Source organism: Melospiza georgiana, chromosome 27 (genome assembly GCF_028018845.1).
Source record: "Melospiza georgiana isolate bMelGeo1 chromosome 27, bMelGeo1.pri, whole genome shotgun sequence".
Lineage (NCBI taxonomy): Eukaryota > Metazoa > Chordata > Aves > Passeriformes > Passerellidae > Melospiza > Melospiza georgiana.
This window is the reverse complement of record NC_080456.1, coordinates 3,682,638-3,694,863: the sequence shown is the minus strand read 5'-3', so window position 1 is coordinate 3,694,863 and position 12,226 is coordinate 3,682,638. Positions and strand designations below refer to the sequence as shown.

Genomic DNA, 12,226 nt, shown 5'->3' with positions numbered 1-12,226 from the left:
AAGCTTCTTTTTCCCAGCCCAGCAGTCGAAGGAGGAGTCAGGATTTTTCAGTTCTCGTTCTCAAGGTTTTTTATTGTTTCTTATCTATAAAATTCTTTCTCTGACCCACCGAGGTCTGTCTGGCAGGTCGGGTTGAGGCACACTGACGTTATCTTTTTTACTAAAAACTACGTGTTCAATATTTACAATTACTTTCCAACACCTATCACCTATGTTAGACAGTGAGCTTCTACCTTAAACCAATCCCAAAGCGCCACCATCACAGCAGAAGATGGAGGCCAAGAAGGAGGAAGAAGGACAAGGCACACCCAAATTCCTCCATCTTGGTCAGGTCATGAAGGAAAAGAGTCCCTGAGGGTGATGGTGGAACCTGGACAGATCCTCCAGAGCTCTGGGCTTGGATCTGGGCAGAGGAAATCCCAGAAACTGCTCATTGCAGAGCCACAGCTGCTCTGGGAGGGCAGGACTCACTGCCACCATCCAGGGGACAGCTCTGCATGGTCACATCTCTCTTTTAGAGCGCAGAAACAACCCAGACAGAAAAATCTATTTTTCACCCCGTGACAAACTGACTACTATTCCACTTAAACTCTCTTGACTTGTAATTCTTCATATAAAGGTTGGTAATTTTTTCCATGGGTTAAAACCAAAGGCACAGGGGTCTGGGGCTCTGTGCCAGGGTCTCTGAGCCCCCTGGGCAGGGCCTCGAGCCCTCCAGGGCAGCCAGAGGCATTTCCTGGGTTCCAGTGATTATTTATTGATTCAGGAGCTCTTTCTGCCCGCCAGGCTCTTCTCCCACGTGGGTGACCCGTTCCTGGATGACTCGCTGCCCCGCGAGTACGTGCTGTACCTGCGCCCCACCGGGCCCCTGGCGCAGAAGCTCTCCGAGTTCTGGCAGCAGTCCAAGCAGATCTGTGGCAAGAACAAAGCCCACAACATCTTCCCCCACATCACCCTCTGCCAGTTCTTCATGGTAAGGCACAGCTCCTCTCCCCTCTCTCCCTCAGCCATTCCTTGCCGGGCTCGGCCTGGAGATTTCATGCTGGTTTAGGGGGTGCTGGAGGGGTTTTGTGGACACCTGGGCTGCTGGAGGAGGGAATTGGTTTTTTAAGCTGTTGTTTTCAGGGAAGAGCAGCAGCAGAAGACAGAATTCTCATCCTCTGCAGTGATCCTCAGTGTGAGAATGGGTGGGGAGAGCTTGGGGAGGTTACTTGGGGATAGCTGATCCTGCTTTGAGGACAAGGGAGGGGCCGAGATTTCTAAACATAGATTTCTTTTTTGTTGTTGGTTTTTTTTTTTGTTGTCGTTGTTGTTTTCCATGCCCCTGTGCTTTTTCTCACTGCATGAGGGGAAAGGTAGGCCACTGCCACCCACCCTCATGCCCTCCTGTCCTGCTTCCTTGGCAGTGTGAGGACAGCAAGGTGGACGCCCTCACGGAAGCCCTGCAGGCCACGGTGATGCGCTGGAAATGCAAATTCCCCGCGCCCCTGCCCCTGGAGCTCTACACGTCCTCCAACTTCATCGGGCTCTTCGTCAAGGAGGACAGTGCTGAGGTGCTCAAGAAGTTTGCTGCAGACTTCGCTGCAGAGGCGGCTTCCAAAGCAGGTGAGGAAAAAACAAAGCTTGGATGCCATAAGAGCGCAGCCTGGGCATCGTCAGAAAAAACAAAGTTTGGTGTCATGGAAAAGCCCAGTTTGGGCATTGATAGAAAACCAAAAGGTTGATGCCATGAGAGCCCAGTTTGGGAATTGTCAGAAAAACAAAATTTGGTGTCCTGAAGGAGCCCAGCCTGGGCATTGTCAGAAAAACAAAACTTTGAAGCCATGAAGGAGCCCAGTTTGGGCATTGATAAAAAATCAAAACTTTGGTGTCATGAAGTGTATCACCCTGGGCATTGTCAGAAAACCAAAGTTTGGACACCAAAAGAGCTCAGCCTGGGCACTGATAGAAAACTGAATTTGATGCCATGAGAACCCAGCTTGGTCATTGTCAGAAAACCAAAACTTTGAAGCGTGAAGGGCATTAGAACACCAAAACTTTGATTCTATGAAGGAGCCCATTTTGGGCAGTGTCAGAAAAACCAGAACTTTGGTGTCATGAAGAAGCAAAGCAGCTTCCAAAGCTCACAGTTTGGGCCTTTTCAGCACCCCAAAGCTCTGCTGCCACCAAGAAGCAAAGCTCGAAAGCAAATGCCCGATTTTTAAGTGAAAACTCAAACACCCCAGCACTGATGGAAAACTGTGCTTTGCCTTTTCAGCTGGGAGATGTCTCACGCTGAGTTTGCAGCGCTGTTTTGGAGGGGAAGCTGACATTTGGTGGTTCTTTACCCTTTGACAGCTGCTCTGAGCCGTTTCCTGCCCCTCTCGCCGCCTCCAGCCACCACCACAGAACTTTCCTCGGCCATTTCAAGGCTGTGGTTGTTTTTTCACTGCATTTTTCACTGCATGTCTGAGGTGTGAGGAGGGCCGTGAGAGAAGACCCTGAGTTGGTTGGTTGGTTGGTTGGTTGGTTGGTTGGTTGCTCTTTCCAACCTCAGAGCTCACAGGTGCTCCATGATCCTCTCCTGCTTCTGGAGGGGGAATAACCAGAACCTCGTCCTCTGCACTGCTGAACAACCTCTGAATGTCCTCCAGTCACCCACAAAATGGGAAATCACAACACCCTGGGAGCACTGGGACACCTCCCTGGAGAATCCTCCCACCCTCCATCACTGCTTGGCCTGGTTTAGTCCTCCCCAATTTAATCCCAGGTTTATCCTGGAGTTTAAATGCACAACTGGTTTAGTCCTCCCCAATTTAATCCCAGGTTTATCCTGGAGTTTAAATGCACAACTGGTTTAGTCCTTCCCCATTTAATCCCAGGTTTATCCTGGAGTTTAAATGCACAACTGGTTTAGTCCTTCCCCATTTAATCCCAAATTTATCCTGGAGTTTAAATGCACATCTGGATTAGTCCTTCCCCATTTAGTCCCGGATTTATCCTGGAGTTTAAATGCACATCTGGTTTACTCCTTCCACATTTAGTCCCAGGTTTATCCTGGAGTTTAAATGCACCAAAATGCAGCAAATTCTGCATTCCTGGGCAGCTCCCATGCTGGGCAGGCACCCAGAGCCCTGCAGGGATGCTGAGTCTGTCCCTGCTCCAGAGCAGGGAGCCAGGAGGGTCCAGAACCTCTGGAAAATGTTGCTTTCACCTGATCTAGAACATCCCTTCCCTTTAGAAAAGGAATTTTATCTTTAAAAAGAAAGTTTTGGAAGGCAGACATTGGGTGGGTCCAAGAACACTGCAGCCAGTGAGAGTGGGATCAGTGTTTCCCTCCAGCACAGCCAAAAATGCGATTTTTATCCAAAAAAACCCCACTGACCCAGAATAAAAAAACATTGGTGGTTTCCAACAGTCTTCTGCCCTGAGCCTGCTCCAATTCAGGCCAAATTGGGGTTTTTAGGGGAAGGCAATTGGTGCATTGCAGCCACAGCTTGGTCGGGTTATCACATTAAGATCTCTGGGGTTTTTATTTAACTTTTCTTTTTATCGCTGATGAAAAACAACAACAACAAAAAAGATAGATGAGCTTGCAAAGCTACCCTGGCTGGCAATTGGAGCCAAGCCTCTGAATAGCTGCAATTGTGATTGAATAATCAGTCAAATCTAATTGCAATTTTTGGTTGAATGAGCATGAATAAATTATGTGCAAACAATGCATCCTGTGATTTCCACATCGACTGGAAGAGCCCAAATATTTCACGTCTTTTCACCTGGAATGATCTCCTGATGCAGATTCTTTTTTTCTGCAGGATCATTTTGAATCATTATTGCATTTCCACATTTTGGGAATACCTCACCCTCAGTGGCTAAACTGATAATCCAACCAATGTCCAGGGAAAAGATTTAATCACGTTGCACAAGCCTGCAAATTCCATGGACTTGTAATTCAGTGCAGCAGAGAGAACAATGGAGGGAGAGTGAAAATCATCCTTTTTAACCTGATTATTTTGGAAAGATCTTCAGCTGCTCATGAAAGCTTCCTGGATTTCCTACCTAGGAAAAAATCTCTTTTTTTTTTTGGCAGGACATCCTGCATTTCCAGAGTTGCAATAAGGATTGTCACATCTCTGATAATTTTCAATATTAGAGACCTCCTGTGGATGCTGGCAGCCTGGTCAGAGAGAAAGTCAGATAAACTTTCAGAGAGAAAGATAAATTTTCAGAGAGAAAGTCAGGTAAACTTTCCCAGGCATTTTTCAGGGGGAGCTTTGAGAAAGCTCAGAGAAAGAATTAAAATAATCTTTAATCTGTTCAGCTGATGTTTTGAGCTTGCTGTTTACTCATTTGATGTTTACAAGAGAGGTGTTGTTCCTAATTAGCCACTGAGGTGAGGGGTGTTGATTGAGGACCCACCAGGTCCAGCTTTCTCAGAGCAGTCTATAAAAGAATGGGATGTCCAATAAACTTTGCTGTTGCCTTCTGAGAAGACCTTGGGGTCTGTGTTGCTTTGTTCAGCTGTCCCTAACACAACAGCAACAGCCTCACACTCCCAGATTTCCAGCTGAGCTCTGGTTTGTCCCACTTGAGCATCTTTGCACGTCCAGCTCTGTTAGAGGCCACAGTCACCAACCTGGCACGAAGGGGTTTTCAACCCTCATCTCTGCAGGACTCCAGGCAGCTCTTCAAAATGCAGCTTATTGGACCCAAAATGCAGTTTATTGTACCCAAAATGCAGTTTATTGTATCCAAAATGCAGTTTATTGTACCCAAAATGCAGTTTATTGTAACCAAAATGCAGTTTATTACATCTAAGATGTTACAGGAGCCCAGGGTTGTGGGTGACAGAGCCTGTGCCCACAGCTGTCAGCTCCAGCTGCAGGCAGGCCTGGACACCCTTTGGTTTTGGTTACAATGCATTCTATACTTTTGGTTACAATGCATTATATATTTTTCTTTTGGTTACAATGCATTTTATACTTTTCTTTTGGTTAATTGCATTATATACTTTTCTTTGCTGAGCATTTTAACACAGCAGAACCAATCTATACCTTAACTTTTGTCTCTAGCCCATCATAACTGCTGTAATTACCATATTCCTTTTACTGTTCTCCAATCACTAAAAGTCAGTACATTACAGTTTAAGCTAGAAGTTGTTTTTCAGTTTTCTTGCACTGGAAAATTCTGAGACCTTTTTTGCAGCTTTGCTGCCTTGTTTGCCTGTGCTCTCTTTCTGCTTGGTAAAAACATCTTCCTGTTTGGGGTGGGTTTATCCTTTGCTCTAAGCCATACAAACCCCTTCTAACTAACACACCCTTTGCCTCCTTGGTTATCCAGTGAGACTGGCTCAGCAATTCTTTTCTTCCATATCAAAACTTGCTTTCATTTCTATTTCATCTTCTGGTTCTATAGTCAAAAACCTTTCTGCTAAGCGTCGATATCTTTCTTGCCGAACTTTCATCCTTCCCAACACCTCTCCCCATTGCAGATGTGCACGTGGAGCCCCACAAGAAGCAGCTCCACGTGACCCTGGCCTATCACTTCCAGAGCAGCCACCTGCCCACGCTGGAGAAGCTGGCCCAGAGCATCGACGTCAAGCTGGGCTGCGACTGGGTGGCCGCCATCTTCTCCCGCGACATTCGCTTCGTCAACCACGAGGTAAAGCCCGGCAGCTCCTCCCACTGACATGCAAACTTGGAGGAATTTATAAGGGTTTTAGAGGAGCTAGGATTTTATTTAGAGATAAGCTTTATTTGGAGTTAATTAAAATCAATGGGTAGGCCTTGATGAAGTTAAGAGTTAGTAGTTAAGTAATAATTGATTGCTTGGCAACACAATGTTGGGTTAGCTGGGTTTATAATGAAGAATACAGAAACTCATAAATGGCTTTTAGGAGCATGAGACATTTGTGGCCTCCTCTGTTCTGAAACCAATTGAAGATGGGAATGGGAGTTCTACCAAGGGTTCATTTGTCAGATTTGCATTGAAAAGGTAGAAAGGTCAGAACGAGGAAGACTTCATTTACTTCCTCATTTTGGGATCCCTCCCCATGAAAGGAACCACCGACCCATTTCAAGGAACAAACTGTGCATGCTTAATGGCTTTTGAATTAATTACCATGCTTAATAGCTTTTGAACTAATTACCATAGGAGAGGGGAATGGGATGTACCAAAGTGATGAATATGGATTTGTATTTTGGGTATTCAATGTTTGTAGAGATAAAAGGGCTCTGTAATCACCTGTAAATCACAGTGTGTATTTGGGAGCTATCCCACAATAAACACACACTTTCTAACTCTAAACTGTCAGAGAGTTTTTGGATATCGGTACCAGATCAATATCCATATTGGGAATGGGATGTACCAAAGTCATAAATATGTATTTGCATTTTGGGTATTCAATACTTGTATAGATAAAAGGACTCTGTAATCATCTGTAAATTGTGGTGTGTATTTGGGAGCTATCCCACAATAAACACACACTTTCTAACTCTAAACTGTTAGAGAGTTTTTGTCTGTCACAGTTGGATACAGTTGGATATCGGTACTAGATCAATATCCATATTTTAATAAATCATCACCCCAAAAAATTGCCCCTCTGCTGAAGGGTGGCATTGCAGCAGCTTTACACAACTTTTCCAAGCTTTGTCCTGGGAAAGGCTGTGAGGTCAGAGAAAAGAATGAGAAAGAATTCTTATCTCGACTTGCTGCACCTGGTGTTGTGCACATGTGGAATGCGTTATGGGGATTTGTTCACCAAAGAGTGGTTTCTTAATTAGCCAATGGTGATGGTGTTTTAACTAAAGCGCCAATCAATTCCACATGTAGCCAACTAGAATATCACAGAATCACAGAATTTCTAGATTGGAAGAGACCTCTATGATCATCGAGTCCAACCCATGTTCTAACACCTCAACTAGATCACGGCACCAGTTGAGGTGCAAATATATATATAAATATGTATAAAAGACCAATGGGTTTGTTAATAAAGATTATTACTTATTGGAGTCTGTGCTAATTATTACACAGCTGGGGGCCCGTTTGATGTGACATTAACAACATTTTGTGCTTTTTCTCCCCCAGACTCTGCAAGTGATCTACCCCTACACCCCCCAGAACGACGACGAGCTGGAGCTGGTCCCAGGGGATTTCATTTTCATGTCCCCAGTGGAGCAGAGCAGCACGAGCGAGGGCTGGATTTATGGCATTTCCCTGGCCACTGGCTGCTCGGGGCTGCTGCCCGAGAACTACATCACCAAGGCGGATGAATGTGGCACCTGGGTGTTCCATGGGTAGGTCAGGCTGCTCCTCTCTTTTCCATGGCTGAAAAATGGGCTCAGGGATGGCTTAGGAGGTCCCTGGAACAGAGTTAAAGAATAAAATAGGGATTTATTAAAAGGGTTTTAAAGATACACCTTGGGTAGTACAGGAGCCTGGCCAAGCCTACACCCAGGATGGACACTGAGTCACGAGATTTCACACTTTTATAAGTTTTGGTCCATTTCCATATTGGGTTAATTGTCCAATTCCAACTCCAGGTGATGCAGTCCCAGCCTCCCAGTTTGCTCTCTGTTGTTCAATTTTCTGGTTTTTGTTGCTCCATTCCCTGTAGTTTGCAATTTTTTTGGGGCTGAAGCTGCAGCAGTGTCCTTGGTTTTGGGGCTGGAAAAGGATTGTTCTGGACTGTTCAAGGATTGTTCAAGGGCTGTTCTGTGAGCTGTGACGAGAGCTTGCTGACACTTTGTATGAAGTTCAGAGTCACGCACAAAGGCAAAATCCAGAAAATATGTGGGTTTTATATTTTTCAGAATCTGGAAAATATAAACTTATAATATAAATATAATATATATAATATAATATAATATAATATAATATAATATAATATAATATAATATAATATAATATAATATAATATAATATAATATAATATAATATAATATAATATAATATAATATAATATAATATAATGCAATATAATATAATACAATATGATATAATTAACATAATATAATGCAATGCAATACAATACAATACAATATAATGCAATGCAATGCAATACAATACAATACAATACAATATAATATAATATAATATAATATAATGCAATGCAATACAATACAATACAATACAATATAATGCAATGCAATGCAATACAATACAATACAATATAATTATACTCAAACTAAGGCATCAGCAGCAGCTGGGATTTCAGCTGGGGCAGCGAGCAGGGATGCTGAGAAGGGCACTGAGGGGAAGGAGCTGGCACACAGAGCCTCATCTCAGCCGAGCAGCAGCAGATGCTCTCCCTTAGCATGGGGCTGGAGGACAAGGTGAATTTCGCAGATTTTTGCAGCAGCTCTTTGCGGCTGATGGAGCTGCAGCAGATGGCTGCTGGAGGCACTGCTGTGCAGGCACCTCTGGCTGGGCCCGCCATCAGCAAGGTGTAAATCTGAGAGTTAATTTGGGAGGAGACATCTTCCCCCTGCATCGTTCCCTGCTGGGAAGGACTTTGGATCAGGAATATTCTTTAGGATATTTAGGAAGATTTTTAGGATCTTGTTAATAGCTTCAGTGAGAATGCAGCCCTCATCTTTTAAATAAGGTTATGCCTCTTGATTTTGGTGGGGATTCATGAAACAGAATGCTGGTCCTGAAATCATTAATTCACCCCTCATTTATCCCTGCCAGAGGAGGGGAGACAAGGCACCATCTGGAAGGCAGGAGATGGATTTTTTTCCCCAAAAATCCCAGAATTTTGAGGAAAAGCCTCCAAACAATGAGCTGTCCTCAGGAGATGACTCAGCTGGAGCAGCCTCAGCAGTTTGTGTTTTCCAGCAGCCCTGGGGACAGGCTGGTGGCTCTTCTCCAGCGCACTGAGAGTTTGCCTCTGCCTCAGCACCATTCCCAGCAAATCCTGCCTCTATAAATAGATGGTGAAGCCTTTGTGGCCTTTATTAAAACAGAAAGAAAGGCTCAGAAATTGTGTGGCAGCTCCTGGGGGCAAAGGGGAGTGGGGTAACCAAAAAATCCTTGGCATTCTCCAGATCAGTGTCCTTAAAAAATGTCATATGGGCAAAGGCAGGAAAGGGATGGAATGGGAGGAAGGGCTGACAGCTGGGAGAAATTCACTTTGCACAGAAATAGGGATGGGTCCTAAGTGAGAACTGAGATTCTGTTCACACAAATATTCAAGTTGTGGGGTCACTGAGGATGGATCAGTGCTGACCCCAATGCTCCACCTGCATTTGGGCAACGAGGGGAACAATTCAACAGTGCCAGCCCCTGTTGGGAGCTCAGGAATAATCCAGCAGCTCAGTGTCATCCTTACACCCTGATTCAGCAGATAATAGATCAGGACCAACATCACAATGGGTTTTTCCCTTCTTTAAACCATGCAACTCACGCAGGTGACCTATTTTTGTCCCACTGGCAGAGTCACTCGGGGCTATTTTACCAGCTGTGACACCCCTGGGAGATTTTATCCCAACTGCTGCTATCAGGAAGCAGCTCCTGCTGCATTTAAGGCACTGAAAAGTGCCAACTCTGGCAACTCTTTCTGTCAAAGTAAATGACCACATCCATTACCTGATAATGTTATTTTTTTAATGACTAAGCAGAGGTAACTGAGTCAGCAGAGGGTCGGGGCAGCTTCTGTGATTGCCTGTCACATTTTAGTCCCCAGGGTTTTGGTGAAAGTCCTTGAATATGTGGGAATAAGAGCTTTGTTCAGAGGGACCATCATTAGGCAGGGCCCTGCAGGGAGAGTGGGCTCTGTTAAATCCCTTTGGTGCCCTCAACAGGAGCCACTGGGGGGAATAAATAAATTCCCAAACAGGTGGGAAAGGGAATAGGCAGCACTGAAAACTGCAGGAGCAACAGGGGGAGAAGCTGTTTTGGGCACAGAAACCCTGAAAACTGCCCAGGTAAGGGAATAGGCAGCACTGAAAACTGCAGGATAGGGGGAGAAGATGTTTTGGGCACAGAAACCCTGAAAACTGAACAGGAAGGGGAATAGGCATTACTGAAAACTGCAGGAGAAATAGGGGGAGAAGCTGTTTTGGGCACTGAAACCCCGAAAACTGAACAGGAAGGGGAATAGGCAGCACTGAAAACTGCAGGAGCAACAGGGGGAGAAGCTGTTTTGGGCGCAGAAACCCTGAAAACAGCCCAGGTAAGGGAATAGGCAGCACTGAAAACTGCAGGAGCAACAGGGGGAGAAGCTGTTTTGGGCACAGAAACCCTGAAAACTGCCCAGGGAGAGGCCCCAGCTTCCTGCTGAAGCCACAGCTTGTGCTAGAAATGAGTGCAAACTCCCTGCAGCCATTAATTCCCAAATTTGGGATCACAAATCCACGGTCAGTGGCATGGAAAGGTCCCCAGGTGATGTTAGTGAGCATCCTGTGGTCATCAGGAGGGTCCTGGCGTTTTCCATGAGGACATTCCAGGGTGGAGAGAATCTCCCAGGGCAAAGTTTGGGAATTGTTCTGTGAATTGTTCCTAAGGAAACGGCCCACGGAGATGGAATTGTCTCCTCACGTGTGTGCACCGCCTGGCAAGGTGCTCTCAGAGCAGCACTAAACCCCAAATAATAATAAAATAATTTCAACAATAATTACCACCGGCTCCTGGAGGCTACAGAAACAACCTGAGAGCACAAAGACCATTCCCAAAGACAATGTTTTTCTATTTTTGGCAGGTCCTACTCCATCCTGAACACCTCATCCTGCCCATCCCTCCAAGCCTTTGCTGATGGAGCTCTGGAGAGAAGGCAGCAGGAAGACCAAGGGCCAGGGGACGCTGGGCCTCTCACCATCATCTGCCAGAACGTGCAGGTAGGGACCCACAGCCAGAAATCATTAGGGACAACCTTCCACTGAATGGATTTTCCTAAAAAAAATTTATCTTTTCACTCCCTGCAGCACAAGTTACAGAGTTTTTAATGACACAGCCCTGTCCCCATGATAGTGGAACCCTGGAAAAAGTTCAAGATAGAATCTAAAATGTTGGGCTTTGTGCTTTCCCAGATCAACTGCACCTGCCTAAGCAGTGTGATAAATTCTATAATTGTTAGATGTGATGATTGTTTAGTAATTAAATGTAATTATTATATAACCATAAGAAGAATAGTGAGAAACTATGTTGGAAATTCAGAGAGGGGCTAAATTTATGTATAAAATAGAACAATATAAGTTTAATAATTAACATGAAAGTTATGTAACGATAGAGTATAAAACCTGATCATTTTGGATGTATGGTGGGAGTCAGATTTGGGTTGAATCTACCCCGATTCCCAGAGCTCTTAATAAAAAGCACCGCATATAATCCCCCGTGATTATGTGGTTTTGAACGCTAACACCCAAACTGCCTCTTCAGCTGGGGTGGCAGGACCCCCTCCTCTGCCCCCCTCAGCAGCTTTATAGCACAAAAAATAAATGTCAATGCACCAGTGTTATATGGATAGATAAATGATTATATGTGTAGATAAATAATTATATGTATAGATAAGTGTAGCAGGATTATAAATTCCCAAAGAGCCCCACAAACCCATTAAGGCAACAAATCCTGCAGCATTCCCTGGGATGTTTGCACAAGGGCAAAGCAAAAAAAAAAATCCAAATCTTGTGGTTTTCTGAGGTCTGTGCACTCTGCTGAAAGTCAAACCTGCTGCCACTTTCATGCTTGGAGAGGCTGGACAGTTAGAGGAATAAAATGGGCATTTTTTAAAAGGATATAATTAATTTATTTTTTAAAGGACACAGCTTGGGCTGTACAAGAGCCCAGTCATGGCTACACCCAAGATGGATGGCAGGTCACGAGTTTTCACACTTTTATAAATTTTGATCGATTTCCACATGGGGTTAGTTGTCCAATTCCAGCTCCAGGTTCTGCAGTCCCAGCCTCCCAGTTTGCTCTCTGTTGTTCAGTTTTCTGTTGTTTGTTGCTCAGTTCTCTGTTGTTTGCACTTTTTGGGCTGGAGCTGCAGCGGCGTCCTTGGTTCTGGGGCTGGACAAGGATTGTTCTGTGGGACTGAGCTGTGAGGAGAACTTGGTGACAATTTATATGTGTTGAAGTTCAGAGCTCTACACCAATGCAGGGCAGAATGTGGAAAATATAAAAGCTCCAACTGAAGGCATCAATTCCCTTGCAGCCTGTAGGAGTATCAGGGGGTAGGATGGTTGGGATGGATGGAGACGAGAGAGCTCTGGAGCCAGGGCTGGGAATTTGGGGTTTATTGCAAAGGGCC

At 44.9% G+C, this 12,226-nt stretch overlaps 1 protein-coding gene across 1 annotated transcript in view; it reads left to right on the top strand.

Moving 5' to 3' along the window:
* Nucleotides 1-12,226, top strand: part of UBASH3B (ubiquitin associated and SH3 domain containing B) — an 88,332-nt gene that overhangs the window by 56,921 nt on the left and 19,185 nt on the right. Inside the window, exons 3-7 of the mRNA XM_058041155.1 lie at nucleotides 787-973; nucleotides 1,407-1,605; nucleotides 5,471-5,640; nucleotides 7,066-7,274; nucleotides 10,679-10,814. Of these exons, the coding sequence (XP_057897138.1) occupies nucleotides 787-973; nucleotides 1,407-1,605; nucleotides 5,471-5,640; nucleotides 7,066-7,274; nucleotides 10,679-10,814 (901 nt within the window). The remainder of the gene's footprint in view (nucleotides 1-786; nucleotides 974-1,406; nucleotides 1,606-5,470; nucleotides 5,641-7,065; nucleotides 7,275-10,678; nucleotides 10,815-12,226) is intronic.